Source organism: Anser anser (assembly GCF_964211835.1).
Source record: "Anser anser genome assembly, chromosome: 4".
NCBI lineage: Eukaryota > Metazoa > Chordata > Aves > Anseriformes > Anatidae > Anser > Anser anser.
Window position 1 is genome coordinate 30,773,780 of NC_139724.1, and position 16,904 is coordinate 30,790,683.

General features: G+C 38.2%; 1 protein-coding gene across 5 annotated transcripts in view; it reads right to left on the reverse strand.

The window, feature by feature from the left end:
* Nucleotides 1-16,904, reverse strand: part of FNIP2 (folliculin interacting protein 2) — a 47,658-nt gene that overhangs the window by 14,607 nt on the left and 16,147 nt on the right. For 3 of the 5 annotated variants that reach the window (XM_083832695.1, XM_083832696.1, XM_083832693.1), the window contains exons 2-10: nucleotides 11,371-11,497; nucleotides 8,128-8,259; nucleotides 7,136-7,236; nucleotides 6,982-7,053; nucleotides 6,201-6,301; nucleotides 5,965-6,054; nucleotides 4,758-4,829; nucleotides 4,005-4,134; nucleotides 68-269 (exon numbers count right to left, since the gene is read on the reverse strand). In XM_083832695.1, coding sequence (XP_083688821.1) covers nucleotides 68-269; nucleotides 4,005-4,134; nucleotides 4,758-4,829; nucleotides 5,965-6,054; nucleotides 6,201-6,301; nucleotides 6,982-7,053; nucleotides 7,136-7,236; nucleotides 8,128-8,259; nucleotides 11,371-11,497 — 1,027 coding nt within the window. The remainder of the gene's footprint in view (nucleotides 1-67; nucleotides 270-4,004; nucleotides 4,135-4,757; nucleotides 4,830-5,964; nucleotides 6,055-6,200; nucleotides 6,302-6,981; nucleotides 7,054-7,135; nucleotides 7,237-8,127; nucleotides 8,260-11,370; nucleotides 11,498-16,904) is intronic. The other 2 variants (XM_083832697.1, XM_083832694.1) reach the window with 1 other exon arrangement.

Below are 16,904 nucleotides of genomic sequence, written 5' to 3' on the forward strand. Positions count from 1 at the left end.
ATGATTCTGAAATACTTCATTCTATTTGACACATATTTCCACATCAAACCAAACCAGTGTTCTGTACCTTTTCTATTGCATACTTCAGCTTGTTCATGTGGGATTCAAAAAGCGGAAAGTGAGAGAAAAAGAAATCCTGGAAGTTTCTCTGTGCTTCTTCTTTTTCAGGCAGAGAGAAGATTATGCTGATTGCAATTTTTTTCCTCCGGACCATTGCAGGATTGGAGCTACAGCTTTCATCAGCCATACTGAACATTTCTTCAGTGGACCTACAAGACAGATTGATAGGACAGTTAGCCATGCACAGAACAGCAACTAGTCTTCTATTCATCTCTTTATATAGAAAAAGGAAACCTAAGAATAATTTTCCTTCTACTGCCTACATAATACTTTTCTGTCATGTCTCCATAATCAGAGGATACCCAGCATAATGACAGATAAGACTTAAGTTTGCTCCAACAGATCAAAAGTAAGGCAACCCTCAAAGAGGCTAGCAATTAACATGGGGTGAACACTTTCCTCTGAAACAGAACCACTACAGATACCCTCCTTATGGATTTATCTTTAAGGGAGATTAAGAAAAGGGAACAGAAAAACAACAGATAAAGTCATTAAAAAAAGGTTAAAGGAAATTTACAAAATAAAACGAAGACAAAGTATCACCACTTATTAATCACTGAAAACAACGTCTACAAATACATCAGTTCAACACACTTTATTTAAAATGCTTTGTTTTCTGCTAAAAAAATTAAAATAGTGGCTATTTTGTAATCATTACTATTTTCCCAAGCTCTGTTTATTCACTGGAGAGTTCTGCTACAAAACTTCTATAAGTGTTGCCAGCTTTCAGTATTGCACATCAATTGACACTGATCAAGACTGCTTAGTATCTTCATCAACTTGGCCTGTGGATCAGAACACACCTGCAGCAACACTACCTGGAGCATGTAGAGTATCCTTCTGAAAACTCAGAAGGACCTTAATTAGTAACAGGCCAACAGACACCTCCTGAAATTCAACAATAACGACCATGCAATTGTATGGCTTAGGTGCTGACCATTCAGGTGTCATCCTACAGAAAAGGCCCTGGCCATCCTGGTGGAGAACAAGATGAACATGAGTCAGTAGTGCGCACAGGCACTGACGAAGATTAAGTACCTGCTAAGGTAACTAGGCAAGAGTCTTCCTAGTCAACAGCTCATTAGACAAATGATCATTCCCCTCTACTGGGAGCTTACGAGGCCACTTCAGAAGAAGTGTGTCCAGTTCTGGAGCAAGGCCAGCAAAGAAATACCAAAAAGGTAAGGAACCCGGATCACACGACAAAAGGAAAGTCTGAAAGTGCTAGGTGTGTTCAGCCTGAAGGGACACCTGATTGCTATCTTTTAATAACCAGTGGGTAGTTATCCAGAAAATAGAAGCAGAGTCTTCAAGGTGAACAGGTTCACTCAACCTTTGGCTGTAAACAAGATGCAGCAGGGGAATTTCTGGTTATAAGTGAAAAAATTTCACAGAAAAAATAAAGCACAAATTGGTTGCCCAGAGAGGTTCTTGAATTCCCTCCTTGGAGATTTTCAAAACTCAACTATATTTGCTCCAGACCAACGTGATCTAAATTCCATGTTAGTCCTTTGAGTGGGCAACTGAATTAGATACTACCTACAGGTATCTGCCAGCATAAGGTTTTCTGTCATTATACAAAAGGGTGGCAACCCCCAGCCCCTCTTTATTTCTCCATAAATACTCACACTGCAGTGATAGATATTGATGTTACTGGATTTGCAAAGATTATTTTTCTTGCTTAAATTTTCTGAATTAACTGAAAAATGTCTTGTAGTGTATACGATTTTCTTTTGAAAGGAATATTTTAATTGAATAATGGCTTTCAGTCCACATTGAGGAACTAGAAGGAGCAAGTGGTAAGCACAGACAAGAAAAAGCTGTAGGAACACAAAATGGACACATTCAGAGCAGCAGCTCAGAGAAAGCTTGCTTCTGGACTTTTCTCATAAATTAAGTCTGCAATATCAGTGAGCGGTAATTAAATGCTTGAAAGCTTTTTGTATCAGAATTATCTTGAAATGAAACCTGTGGCATTTGTAAGCCCCTATGAAGCAATTACCAAGAGGAAAGTCTGAATCCTAAGCTTTCATTCTAAGTTCATTCTAAAAATAAACGCTTTACAGTTTAATTGGTTTAACAAAACTATACACACGAAAGTTTCTCATCATAGAGGTACAAGTCCAGGAATACAGGAAAAAACAAACAACAAAACCCCAGCAAAAACAGTTTGTGGGAAACCAGAGTTCAAGACAAAAACACAACCTCATTTGAACTTCAGGAACTTGCATGCAGAGACAGAAATTCCCAAGGAAGTTTGGAAAGGATGGGTCAGTCAGCATCTAAGAATCATGACAAGTTTTTGTACTGCTTCTCAGGAACAGAATTTGAAGAACTGTGGTCTGCAAGAAAAGCCTTTTCAACAAAGCTGCTAATCTAGCTTGGCTGCCAATTGACTACATGAAGTTCCAGCTATATATCTCATTTTCTCTGAGCTACTGGCCTAAGACATTAGTCATGAAAATGGTGGAGTCTTGGCTGTACAAACAGAAGTGCAAACTCTGCTGTCATCGAAGTATTCAGCCGGAAACCTACTGTTTCTCCAGCAAGCGATCAGAAAACAAGTATCTGAAGAGGCCATTTGGCTCAGAAAGAACCCCAAAACAAAAGCAGTTCTAAACAGCAGAACTAATAATGCCCTGTTTCCAAGATCTTTCTGCAGCACGGATTCTCCCATGAGGAAAAAAGACAAGCTATTCCCTCCAGTGAATTAGAAGCCCGGTACAGCTACTTTCCTTTAAACAATTTGTTACATTCATAACACTTTGAAGAACCTTCCAGCTGTCAAAATGCAGATGCTACTTTAATTTGCCTGAAATTATTTCCTCCTCGCTGTTTTAACATTTTCACACGTTGTCTTATTTCTTTAGGAAACTAGACTAGAAAGTACTTCCATTTACTGAAAGCAAAATGTTTACTAACTCCTTTTCAACTGTCGGAATGATTTAGAAATCATGACCACTACGTAAGTGCAACTGCATGATTCATGTTAAAAATGATTCTGCAAAAATACCCAGGGAAAATGTTCAATTGTTGACACTAGGGAAAGAAGTTGAGACAATTATAACATTTGAAATTAGGCTTATCAAAAATAGAGTGGGTTTTTATTTTTTTTTGTAGTAGACCACATATTTCAACTGGCAGTTTCTAAGGTTCTCCTAACTGAAGACAGTGAAGAGTAACACAGGCCACACAGTACAAATTTCTTGTAGTCCTCCACTAATTCCATACTGTTTCTGGGTGCAGGTAGATGAGTACATATGAGCAGATAATCAAGACCCATTCACTATTTTGCAACTGACAACAGAAAAATTTGCTTGTTAGCTACAAAAGGTCTGCTGCATTCCATGCTTTGTTATGCTACTGAGCCACAAAAGCTAATAAAATTCCAAAACAGAAGCCAAGCTTTTTGATCACAGCCCTTTTTTTCTTCCTGTTTTGGCAGAAGTCGCATCAGGAACACCCAGTGCTAGTCAAGAGAATTGTCATGGGCTATTACTCCACAATTTCAGTAATTGCTCACTAGTCAAGACTTCATCATGGTATAATGTTATTATGGCAGTGGTGCTGTTACAGTCTCTTTCATCTCAACAGGCTGCTCTGCTCCTTCAGAAATAGAGAAAAGTTTAATTTGCTTTTCAGGACGGGGTCTTTAGACACAGACTCTACATTCAGTAAGTATGTCAGATCAGGTCTTGTAGCTCACACTCAGCCAAAACTTGATCTTCCCTCATACTGGCAATATTACCTAACATGCACAGAAATCAGAATGAGCTGACAGTATTTACGACAGAATTCGTCCTTTTAAATAAAAGAGCCTTAAACTCTACTTAGCTTAAATTATTGCCAAACAGCTGTTGTAAGCAGAAAGGTGTTGCACTCACCACCTTGGAATAATTCCGTTCTCTAAACTAGTTGTCTGACTTCGGAGCCAGCGACGTTGATAGCTGCTAGAAGATGATGATGAAGAGCTTGGAGATGGAAAAGGAGTGACCAGAAGACTGCTGAGAGATGCTATCGAAAAAGGAAAAAAATACACACATAATGAGTGCCAGTTAAATGCTTTTCTTTATACTCTGACTGGGAACAAATTCACATAAACATTGTTCTTGCTTGCTGCTCTTTATAAGAGAATTAGAGCAGTTTTCATGTAACTTGCTTGCAACAGGAGGCACAATCATCTTAAGAAATTCTTCTTGCCATAGAGTATTATTTTCTTATAAAGACAGGGATCTTTCCTCCTAGAACATATTAAAAGTCATCTTATTCTCATTAAAAGCATTCTGCCATAAGATGTGTTTGCTCTCTCATTACACTAGATATACCTCTTGGTCTCTTGACCTTCTTTTTCTACTCAGTGCAAACACCTCTTCTCTTCCCTTGCTATAGTTAAAGGACCAACCAGTTCTTCCTCCATCTTATAGATTGGTAAAAAACAAAACAATGACTGTAAACAAGGAGTATCACAAGAAATATTCTTGCATAAAGTCTTAGGGCAATAGCAGAAAGAAGACTGCTCAGCAGATGTCGAAGAAGTTTGGATTTTTGTCATAAAGGTGCCTAAATTCCACGTGATCCACTGAGCCAAAGAACTGTAACAATTACAAAAGTAGGCAAACAAGAGAAACAGCAGATACCTGACCGAGCAATGCCACTGTCTCTGTCCTCATTTTGTCCTCTGCTGGGCATATCAACAGGTGTACTGTGTGCTAAAACAAACAGATCAGATCAATAGAAAATATTACTTAACTCATTATACTATTTGTCAGCATTTAAAAAACATGCTTGAGACTAAAGGTCACAAAACACCAAAGTTACATCCTGTACCATTACTCCAAATACGCAGTGTTGCGTGAGCAGAGGTGGTAGCAAACACTAGGTCTATACTGAATGTCATGTTACTAGAGGAAGTTAGTTACTTGGCCCAATCTAAAGTGTCTCTAAGAAGCTTAAGAATGTGAATACAGTCTACATTACAAAGTGCATCCGATTTTTGATTACAAGAACTGGTGGTACTACCATCTGTCACTCAACTTTTTTTGTTTGCAAGATTATTAATTTACAAAGGTTAAATGTTACAACAGAATAGTCAAACATGTCCTTCAAGCTTCTGATTTACTCCCCAAGCAGAGATTTATTATCTACAAAGCTTCATGGTAAGAAACATTCAGCTTATGATGTACTATACTGAAGTGTTAGTAGTGCAGTCACTGAAATTGTAGAGCATGCAAAATTTGCAAAGGCTGTGAAGAAACTGCATTGGTATTCAAGTTAATTTTTTTTAATTAACAGAACTAATTAAGCCTAATATCTACCCACCTGCATGGGTCATCAGTATGCCTGTAAAAGGAGACTATGTAAAGCAGTGTTAAGTTTTTAAAAATTAAAGAAATTGATATTGTTGAAAAATTTAATGCCCTTCAGACTTAGCTCAAGAAGTAGTTTTGAAAGGTGTTTTTTTACTTTTAGAAAATTAGTATGATATAAGAAAAGAAAAAAGCTGTATTATCAGCAGTACACCTCCACACTAGCAAGAAATCAGCAAGGCAAGAAGCATAACTTCTCTAAGAAATATAAGGGCTCATTTATTATTAAACGCATTGCATAAAAATGTTTTTAAAATTAAGCACTCGAATTGGAAACAGAAAATCAACAAAAAGCAATTAATTCAGCCAGTTGTTTGGAAGAAAGATTTTAAGTATAAAGCCACATTTGTCTGTTGTCACTATCTCAGCCCTTTCTATTTCTAGAGAGTAATTATGTTTCTCTTGTAAGAATTCAGAAGGAGCTGGATTTGTGTGTGCATATGGATGGGTCACACTGTGGTTGGCATTCCACACAAACCTGCAAAGAAAGAAGCACTGCGGATGAGGCGGAGGGGACCTCCTTCAGACACACCCTGCAGCAGTTTGCTGCTACACAGCTGTAACACACCTAGGAAACAAAAGCAATGTAGAGAAAACGCAACGCAAAAAAAATTAAAGGAAAAGATGATGCACAGGAAAAAAAAATAAAAGAAACCAAACTAAAGGAACAGATGGTGTCACACTTTTAGAAAGACAGAACCTGCAAATATTTACCTAAATTACTTCCACTGCGACAGGTTCCCAAACCATTCTGATTAGAGCTCAGCTTTCCCAAGCTGGAATCTTGGTTGATATATTCAAAGCTATCTTGTAAGCTAAGAAAAGAGAAAAAGGCAGTGTTTCTAACTTGATCAATAGTCATTAGTATTAGCTTGAAGATTAGACTCATTTTATGAAAAAATGAAAGACGAAGATTAACTTTACAATTACATTTGAAGGACCAGTAGGTTTTCTGAAACTAAAAGGAAAGAGTCCCTTTTTTCTATATAAACTCCCTCTGAGTTGTTGTAAGCTTCTGTATATCACACATGGGATTCAGTTTATTCAAAGTTGCCCATTTTTGAGAAGAGAATAGATGCGAAACAGTAACTTTTGCTATTGCTGAAGAAAACAGAAGTGCTCCTTGCAACATATACTGCTGCACTCTTCTGGCAGCTGGAAAGGGTATATGTTTTGAATGTCCAAAGTACCTAACCTCTGAAATTTATGGCATGTCTTTGACAAATTAAGAAGCAGAAACTCAGGGAGGTGTGGTGGTTTTTTTGTTTTGTTTTTTTTTGAAATATGAATGTCCTGGCTGAGACTTATCAAGTTAACACTTAACCACAATCCAGCCTCCATTTCCAACTTTCTACTAGACCTTTCCACTTCAGCTAAGTCAAATCTCAAAGCAGTGACAGAAGGCCTACAAAAGGAAAAAAAAAAGGAAAGACAACTGTATTGGAGGAGAACGGGGGCGGGAGGGTATGGAGGGGAAGAAGAGAGATGTCCTTACTTATTGTTGCTTCCACTGAAGCTTCCTACCCTGGCTGAGAAGACTTTACTTATCATCAGTTGTGGGGGAGAGCTGAAAGGATAAACAGTCATTTCAGTGAGTCATCAGTTCCAAGCGCCTGACAGGGGAGCGCATCACAGAAAAGGACACTCACCGTATGTAGTGGATTTTCAAGGTGGAGCCTTTGTAACTCATTGCCACCGAGCCAAACATCATTTCTCCCAGCATGTTGACATCAGAGGCTGGTCTAGTGTACTACACAGACAAGAAGAAAGGAACAGCAAAGACAGTAATGACTTGACATACTATTTCAACTGAGAATAGTGACAGTGCTGCATTTTGAGCGGAGAATACATTCTGCTTTTTCATGCAAACTATGATCCTGTGTGGTTCTGACACACTAAATGCAAGTAAAAGCAAGGACAGCTGGAAGATGTGGTCGGTTTTGCTCACTGCAGGAGAGACTGCTACAAGCATTAAACTATCTTCGCAATTCAAATTTGTAAGTTCTTTTCTGCCCCTACAGAAAGCTTCTCAGAAGTATGTTTTATTGGAAAATAATTTGTAAAGACTGCATTTCTAAGAATGATCAGACCGATTTCTTCTTATGTTTCAAAAGACTGATCATGAACAACAAATATTGAGGTTATCAGTTCTGAAGGAACTGATTTACCTCCTACTTACATATAATTTTTCTTCTACCTTATTCTATAGACACTTCAAATTTTATTTTTTCTAGATGAAATGCTTATGCTTTCACACAGACAGCCAGAGTGTCAAAAGATTGTTCTTAGAAATTTCGTGTTACAATGAGACATTAGTCCCTTTCATCTACCATGTTCAACAGCTTCTTCAGAACTGAACTGATTTAACTGACAGTCATGTTTATAACTAGAAGAGGGAACGGTTTAGTGCTTTTGACTTTGAGTTGTTAATGCTATTATTTTCTAATGCTTTCAAAGAGGTCAAGATAGAATAAAAGCTTAAGATGTGCCCGTGTATTCTTAGACTACAAGACTTAAAATATAATCAGAAGCTTGAGTTATCTACCTTAACTTGAAAATACTAGAATTATAACTAGTGATTCAGCACATGTAAGTTAAGGCTTCTCAAGTAAGACATATAAAAGTAAGAAAATAACATTACCTGATACTTCGGTATTTGCTCTTTGATATTTTGCATACAGCTTATCGAGGGGCTATGGGAAGAAATATTGTTCCCACTGCCTGCTTGGCAGTTCTTGACAGAAGTCTTTACAGGAGCATCCTCTGCCATTTTCTGTATCAAAGCAAAGCAATATAATAAGAGCAACCGAAGTAAATATGAAGATTGTCATCTGTAAAAATACCATGACAAGATTTTTCTTAAAATACTGTTCAGCAACAGAATCAAAAACACTTATTTGGTTCAAAACACATGTATTGATTTTATAAGAAAAAAGGCTAGTATGACAGAAAATAAATACAGAATTACTCTCACATTTAGATCCTCAGACAAGTTTCGACAATATCACACAGAGTAATTAGTCAGATAAAGTTCTACTGGAAGATCATCCCCAATTGTTACAAACACATGCTCTGCATAACACTTGCCAAAGTTTATGTAAACAAATCTTACCTATAGGCTGCTTACAAATCAATTTCTGTAACCATTTGCACAATTAGTCAAACCACATATTACTTTTGCTCCCCAACTGATTATCAGATCCTTAACCAGAAGAACAGCCAACAAAATCAAGGAATAAATAATGCATCATTTGGAAGAAGTAGCGGGTTATAAAATCCATTAGTTAAACCTGTATAGGAGTTGCAAAAAAGCTAATTAATTTAAGTCATCTGGATCTAAGTAAAGTTTACTCTCAAGTCACTATGTTTAACAACATTGTAGAACTGATCAAAGAGATGGAAAGGAAGCCTTGGAAAATATTAATTACGTTAATACTATTTATACATCTTTCATTAGAAATGCTGCATTTAACTCATTTAACAAAACTAACCTTCAATGAAGACTGCTTACATAGCCTTAAGACCATCACACACTATTAAACTTGCTACACATTTAAGAAATTTGAAATCCCTTACTGAACATATACTCAATGTGCATTAATGTAAGATCTTGTTCCTTTGGCGCACATCAGAACGAAGTACATTTTAACAAATCTTTTTGTACCAGTTTGTACCTCACTGGAAAACATGCACTAGCAGAGTTCAAGCTAAGATAGATTTTAACGTGACCAAGGTAACCGTAGATAACACTTTACAGAAAAGAAAGCAGCAGACAAAAAGAATTTATAATAACCAAGAGGCTAGTGAAACCCAGCCACAGCCAAATTTATGTCCTGTATTTTGGGAAATGAACTGTAACAGGAAATTAAAATAGAATCCAATATTCCACAAGACTGATTTTTTTCAGATAAACACTGAATACTACACTGCAGTAACTGTAGTAAGCTTTAGAATACTCAAATCATGACGACAAGGAGATGAAATAGGCAAAAGGAGAGATGCAGAAAGAGTGAGACAAAAAAAGTGGAACAGACGATCTGTCCTTTTTGTAAGTTTAGAGTACAGTAATGGTAGAACACCCCTGTTGATTTAAAATAAACCTCCTGGCATAAAAAAAAGTCTTGTTCTTCTGTATGTTATCCCATATTTGCACTCCTTTTGTGTGTTTTTTCTTGGCCTACTATTTATTTGTAACTACTTTTGTCACTGTTGTTAGGTGTTTATAATGCACAAGTGTTAGTAGTCATGTGCTTAACAAGCTATTAACAAAAATGCCAAATAAAAAGCAGTCAGATATACACCATCTGCAGAAAGAATGGGAGATTAGATTAAAAACACTGAAAAAAATGAGTACATTAAACAAACATATGGTTAAATGGAATGCTAGTTCCCCCAGGTAAATTTAATGCATGTTTCAAAGACAATGTATTTTGAATATTTCATGTGAATAAAACATTATATTCTAGAAGAGTGGATAAATGCACAGTATACACACAAACACCCTAAACTTCAGTTTAAATAGGACAGCTTAATAGCAATTCTGTCTTAAATTTGAGTAAGTTCTAGACTTACTGGTAGCATATCATTCACTTAATGTCAATGTTCTCTCTACTCATCATTCAGTGCTCTGGCACTTTTTTTTTAAAAGGGTACCTAGACTAGCATCTGCTGGGAAAACAGATCATATCCTTCACAATATGCCATGAAGGAAATTTTAATCTGTTTTATGCTAGTGCTGCACCATTTCTGATAGGTCATTTTGCAGTTCACCTTTCAAGTGTTAAAGCAAACGGGAGTATTTTGAACATTTAAATGGAGCCAGAAACATTTCTTCCACACGTTTTGTCCTCACATGCTGTGTGTTTTCAACCAGCTTTAAGACACAAAATAAGGACATTGACACTAGGTTTTATGGGGTGGTGGGTGAAGGGATTAACAGATCAGTCTGACCCATTTACCCTTATAAGCTCATAATCAGTCATCAGCTGATGCTGCTCATCAGTCTGACTCATTTGGAACAATTATATATTTGCAGTATGATTGAAATAGTTAGAAATTGCTGTAGTTTGTCTGTTTGTTTTTGAAAGCACCTGCATAAGTAATTTCAACAAGTCACAACTATTTGTATATAGCTAGGGATTCTACCATCATACTGGTCTGCCAGGATAAAACCGCTGGTTTTAACAAAGACTTCAGAGCAAACTTTAAATAATTCAATGCAGAAGAGAAACAGCTAGTATGGCAGAAAAAAAATATTGTTTTGCTTGTCTTAAATCACCCAAGTTTGCCAGAAACATTATTCCACAATTTGTGTGCCTGGAAAACAGAACAAAGAATTTGCATTTTCCCAGTACCTACTCTTGCCTCTGTTTGCATCATCAGAAGTTATGTGGCCATACACTGCCATGTGTTAGTCTTACACATGATGAGGTGGTTAGACAAAATAGAGTTGTTTTCATTTACGTAAAGCCAACAACTTTACTAATGCAAACACTAAAGGAGGACCAGCACATTTAGAGACAAGCTAGACATCACCAGAACAATAGGACTGCCCAAACAGCTAACAACAAAAAAACAATCACATCCAACATTAAAAGGCTAAGGCAGTGCTCAGTTTAAAGGGGTACAGATTGCTTTGCTTGAAAGTAAGTCAGGCTTAAGTTGGTTAAGTTCCAATACCATGTTTATATTTAAAAATACCAAACAACAGATTCCAAAGAGTCTAAACACACATCTAATGCTCTTATTGCAGCTATCACAGAACTCAGAACAAGTGAAAGATCACAAATAAGATTATGAAGTTCACATTGTCATTTGAAAATTCCTGCTTTTGGGAAGGCAAACAGAAGAGTGGTAGGACAAAAGCACAGTTAGCATTTCATACCTGGATCACAGCTTCATCAATTTTGCGGACTGCTGTGGAGTCAAATAAGACCTGTCTGCCTCTTCTCTCACAGTCTTGGTAAACTATCAGTCGTATTTCTTTCAAGTCAAACTCTGAAGAGGACCAGCTGTAGATTATAAGCAAGATATTAAAAACAGTGTGCTCACTTTGCAAGCTTATTTAAGCAAAGCAAAAGGTATTCAGCAAGTACATCTTTTACTCAGCATTTACAAGAATTGGACTGTAATCGCAGAACACTGAGAAGGAACTCAAAGGACAGACACAGGCTGGCACAGCCAGACCAAGTTTCATTCACCCTTTTTTCAGAATTTTCGAGAAGAGAAACAAAAAACTGCCTCAGCAATCTGGTGCTTTACTCTTAAATGCACTCCCTTCTCTATACAGTCTCGATCACCTTTACTGAAAGTTAGGCATACTGTTTTGTGCAATTCTCTTAGTGGTAATGAAGAACAATGGATTTCCATCCTCTGCAACAGTCTTTCATAATCTGGGAGGATTACACAGTCCCTCATCCTTCTCTTCTCTAAACAAAACAAAGTGAATTGTTTTCAATCTTTTTACTGTCAATATGAGCTATGATTTCTCCAATATTTAACCAAAAGACCAAGTATTATTTTTCCTCTTTTCGGAGATGTTCATGGTTTAAGAGCTATCATAGATTACTGAGACTTGATCTGCAACAATGATGAAACTCGTTTAGTAGATGAAACCAAGACGCTTAGGTCAGAAATGAGGAGACATTTCTTCTCAGAAAGAGCAGTCAGGCATTGGGACGGGTTGCCCAGGGAGGTGGTGGAGTCACTGTCCCTGGGGGTGTTCAAGGAAAGGTCGGACCTGGTGCTTAGGGACATGGCTTAGTGAGTGACATTGGTGGTAGGGGGATGGTTGGACCACATGATCTGAGAGGTCTTTTCCAACCCTCATGATTCTGTGATTCTATTGTTGAGATTGTAGCTGAAGTAGAAGGAGTCTCTGAACCTAGAACCTGCCTGCTCCTCAGAGACACGCCGTGACGCACGACTTGCCTCCTCAAGCTACCGCACGAAGCTGAAGAGCATGACTGATCATGGCTGCAGAGGTAAGAGATTCTTTCCTAATTCCCAAGGGAGCTGGCATACATGTTGGAGCATGGAGGCTTGCTTAGCCTCAGATTCAGCTACAGAAGATGTTTTTCATACTCTGTAGCTGACAAGCTGGAATTAATAGCAGAAACTAATACTGTGTAAAGCACTGCCCCACAGCTCTGGTGGCAACCTGGTGCTCAGTCATATTGCCTCATCCCTGACCTGGATAGACCATATCCAGGGGTAAGAGTACAACTGTTATTAATAGCTGTTGGTTTAACAAATTGCATAACAGACTTCAGTCAAGGCTACACTGATCTCCCACCCAAAAGGATGTTTCACATCGGAATTTTCCTAAACTATGCCTTACAGAGAGGGAAGGTGGAGAATTGAGGGGAGAGCACAAAATTTCTGTACAGCTGGAAGATGAGAATTTCTGAAGCTATTTCTTTTACGCTGTGCTCCAACAGCCATAAATAAATAACGAGGTAAATGTCATCAGCTCCTGCTAGTCAGTAAGGTAACCATGGGCAACACTCAGACTTGCAAAGTCAGTACAAGTCAAGCTGGCATAATTTCTTCTTTGTACTTCATCTTGAATTTCAGAGATCAATCCCCCTTTCTACATAGTTAGGAAGAAATACAAGGCTAATGAAGCATCTTATTCCAAGGCTGAAGTACCTCAATCTGCAAGATTTTACTCTAGTTTTAAATACCTTTGGAAAGAATAAGCCTGATCCTTATCTCCACTTGAAGTGCTCTGATGCAAGTACACTCTATGTACATAACATGTAAGGGCCCAGCACCCAAAGCTGGATCAGGGAACATTGCTAAAGGCTGTTTTGCTATCAACAGTGAGGAAACTCATTGATGCATTTGTAGCAAACTGCCTCAAAAACACCGCAAGTGCCAGACACTTCTTTTCAAGTTTTCCCTTTCAAAGGGAATCACAGCATTAAGGTAACCTGCGTGAGAGCAGACTTGATACCATTGCTGATACTGCCCAGAGATCCTACACACCTCGCATCCACAAAGAGCTGTGAGAACAGTGTCTGTGTTACAAGTCGGGTAGTAGTTTCTCAACCCACTGCCTATGCAACGCTATTACAAAATCCAGTTATACAGAATGCAAGAAAGTCAGAGCCATCAATAGGCTTCATGCTGGTCTACCTCATGAGCTGGATACTCTTTTCTGTACCATATACTCTGATATCTCTTCAGACATACAGTTGATTATTTACTTGTACACTTTTTGCAGCAGACAGCACCACACATACCTGAAATAACCATGCTGCTTTATTAAAATGGCCTGCAGATCACCCTTCCAAAGAAAGGGTACATCGTTACATCCTTAATTTAAAGAGTTAAGCTTTTTTTTTAAAAAAAAAAACACACCACACAAACCTCCAGGACTGGCTCAATAGGGTCAGGAGTTCAGACCACAGGACTGAAAGTCTAAACTGAAAACAATTCATTCATTTCAGGCACAGATTTTGCCAACACCGCCCTGTACCCAACCACCAATGCTAAAAGCACACTTGATACTTGTCTTGCAAGAATTCAGGTTTCTTTATGAACAGGTGAGCTCCCATGCTCTGCACTAAAGCAAAATTCACATTTGTGCTGTGCCCACTTCAGACTAAGAAGTGAGCAGGGTTCTTCTATAATGGATCCCGAAGCAGCAGCCAGCCTGCTCAAGTGCCTTTTCCATGGGGCACAGGCTACGAAGCACTTATTTCTACAAGGATCTCTACAATCTTTCAGAACTTTAAACACATTCTAGTACCAGACAGCATCCAGCATAAAATGTATCAGAGCTTTATGGGACTAACAGAGCAATCTAGGCAAATAACTTCAGATAATGCTTCTTGCAGTACTAACCAAATATCAGACAGCGTTTCAGTGGAGTCTTTGCTTCCAGGCTTTGCATTGCACAAACCACAGATGCAGTCCTTGCAGCAGTCTTACACATTACAGAAACTCTCCATCCTACTAAAATGTCATTTGATAAGATCAGGCATACCCACAGGCAAGCTATACAGGCATACAACTGCATGGGCTCATTACCTCAACATCGAAGCTAGCACCAGGCACAAGACTAGTCAGATGACCGGGATTATTCCCTCCCCTACACAAAAGTTGATGAGCAGACTGATTACAGTCCTTCCACCCTTTATAGCTTAAGCCAGCTTGTATAACATACAGCCCCTGAAACAGGGACAGCATTTTCAACCACTTCCTAAAAACAGCACTGAAGAATACAGATGGCACACGGACTCATTGGTCAGCTCTGATTTCATGCATATAAAAGCCAAAACCCCAAGACCATTACTTATCTTTAAATTAGCTTCTTGCTTATTTAGCAATGCTGAAAGACATGCTGCTGTTTGTTTCTTCACGTGATCTCTTATAAAGAGAGGTAAGATTTTTTTATGCAAAATATCTGTTCATGGAAAACAAACAAAGCACACCTCTGCATTGCAGAGTTAAACATCTAAAGGAATGTTAAGCTAAGAAAATCCTTTCACTTTCGCATCGTTTCTAAAAAAAGAAAGACCAAAATATACAAAATAGGCACAGATATTTCAGCCTGCTTTTCCTAAGGTAGAAAGGCTCCTATGCTCACAGGCAATTTGTATACATATATGTTCACCTTGACTAATTTACTAATTCATTAATCAACTTCAACCACCAAGCTTGACCAAAGGACATACATTTCTAAGCATTTCACAAAAACAAATAGTGAAGGAAAAAACAGACCTCCCCTCCCGCTCCAAAGCTGCAATATAAGCTAACATTAACTTCAAGGCCACAAAAATTCTTGTGATGCATTTGTGAAGGACAGGTAGAAGGCGGGGAAAGATTCTGGAGGTGGTACATGAAAAACTGACACCAAGGCTTGCACATGATTAAGTTTTCCATTTTTCATTGACAAATGCAAGCTATAACAATAGCTGCATTAGTTCTTCTGATTTTAGACTAGAAAGCCTTCAACACGTTTACAAAAAGCCCCTTGCTCCCTGGCTGCAGCACACTATGAGTCGATTCTGTGTCCAGTTACTAATATTTAATTTTAAGCCCACGAGAAGTGGCTTTTCAGCTTTTCACCACTACTTCCAATGCTCTGACTTCATGTCTTAAAACTTATATTTATTTGGTAAAACCTAAACTTGCACACTTGTTCCCTTCTCTAAAATGGCTCACCTAGCCATGTGTTAAATACCAAAGGAAATTATGTGAAACTTCTGTAATAGTAGTTTTACATATACATCTACTAAGGAAAGCATCACGTACCGTGAAGCAAGTTAATTCCCAGTGTACCCTTCACACTTTATATGGATCCTTAGCAAGAATAAACGTGATACAACCCACTACCTTTGGATAACTGCTGCTGCTTCTCTCACATTTAAAAAAGCCTCCAAAAAAAGTTTTTACTAAACACTAACTGAAACATCACCTGCCTCAGCCCTGTTTATATGCAAATAGAACAAGAAAAAGTTTAAAAGAAATTTTCGAATTTTCAATCCCTGCTGGAAAACTACTTTGTAAAACAAAGCTAGAAACTTGTGCACCAAGACAATTTGTGTTCTGTGCTGAAAGAATTGCTTACTGCTAAGTGAATCAAATCAAATGTTACCAATACAATAAACAAAATAGTGTTTTTTTTTTGAAGCCACCTGAGTGCCAAGGTACTGCAAAATGTTAAAAAGGAGTACTGGTAAAAGTACGCTCTAGAAAAGTAAGAAAGCGAGGAGACTGATGCCTAAGTGAAGTGGGTCACTTTGGCTTACAAACCATATATCATGTTAGGTCCTGTATATTCCTAACAATTTGCTGAAATCAGTAAACAAACGTGAGCTTGTGCATGTGTTCCTATTTCAGATTGAACATGGCTATTTTGACTGAACAGTTTTCTTTATCACAGCAATAAAAGCCCCACACAGCCTTCCTCCCCTTTTTCTAACTGCGTGACCTTTCCTGTTATTCACGTGTCAGCTCTGCTACTTGCTGGACCCTTCTGCAAACTGGCCAAGTTCTCCATAACAGCAGACATTTGTCACAGCAAAAGAAAGTGGCTCAGAAATGTAGCTGGAAAAGGGAAGAAGTAGAAGGCGGCAGGACCTCCACCTCTTGGTGGCAGCATGAGTTACGCTAACTCACTTCACCCACGGAGCTATACACCTTTAGGTAAAGGGCACAAAGAAAACGTTCCCTATCCATTTCAAGTAAGTATTGATGCTAGTTAGAATGTTAATTGGGTTTTCTTGTTCCGAGTCAGTTTTCTGTCTGCTTAGTGAGCTGAACTGACTCCCTAAGGGAAGCCAGAAGTTTTGGAACAACCAGAGCCAGCACAAGGGGAAAAGGACAAGAGCATGTTGCCAGAAAGCAAAGGAAGAGGCAACGTTACTACCCCCTTCAGCATCAGCAATCTGAACAGTTCAGCTTGTC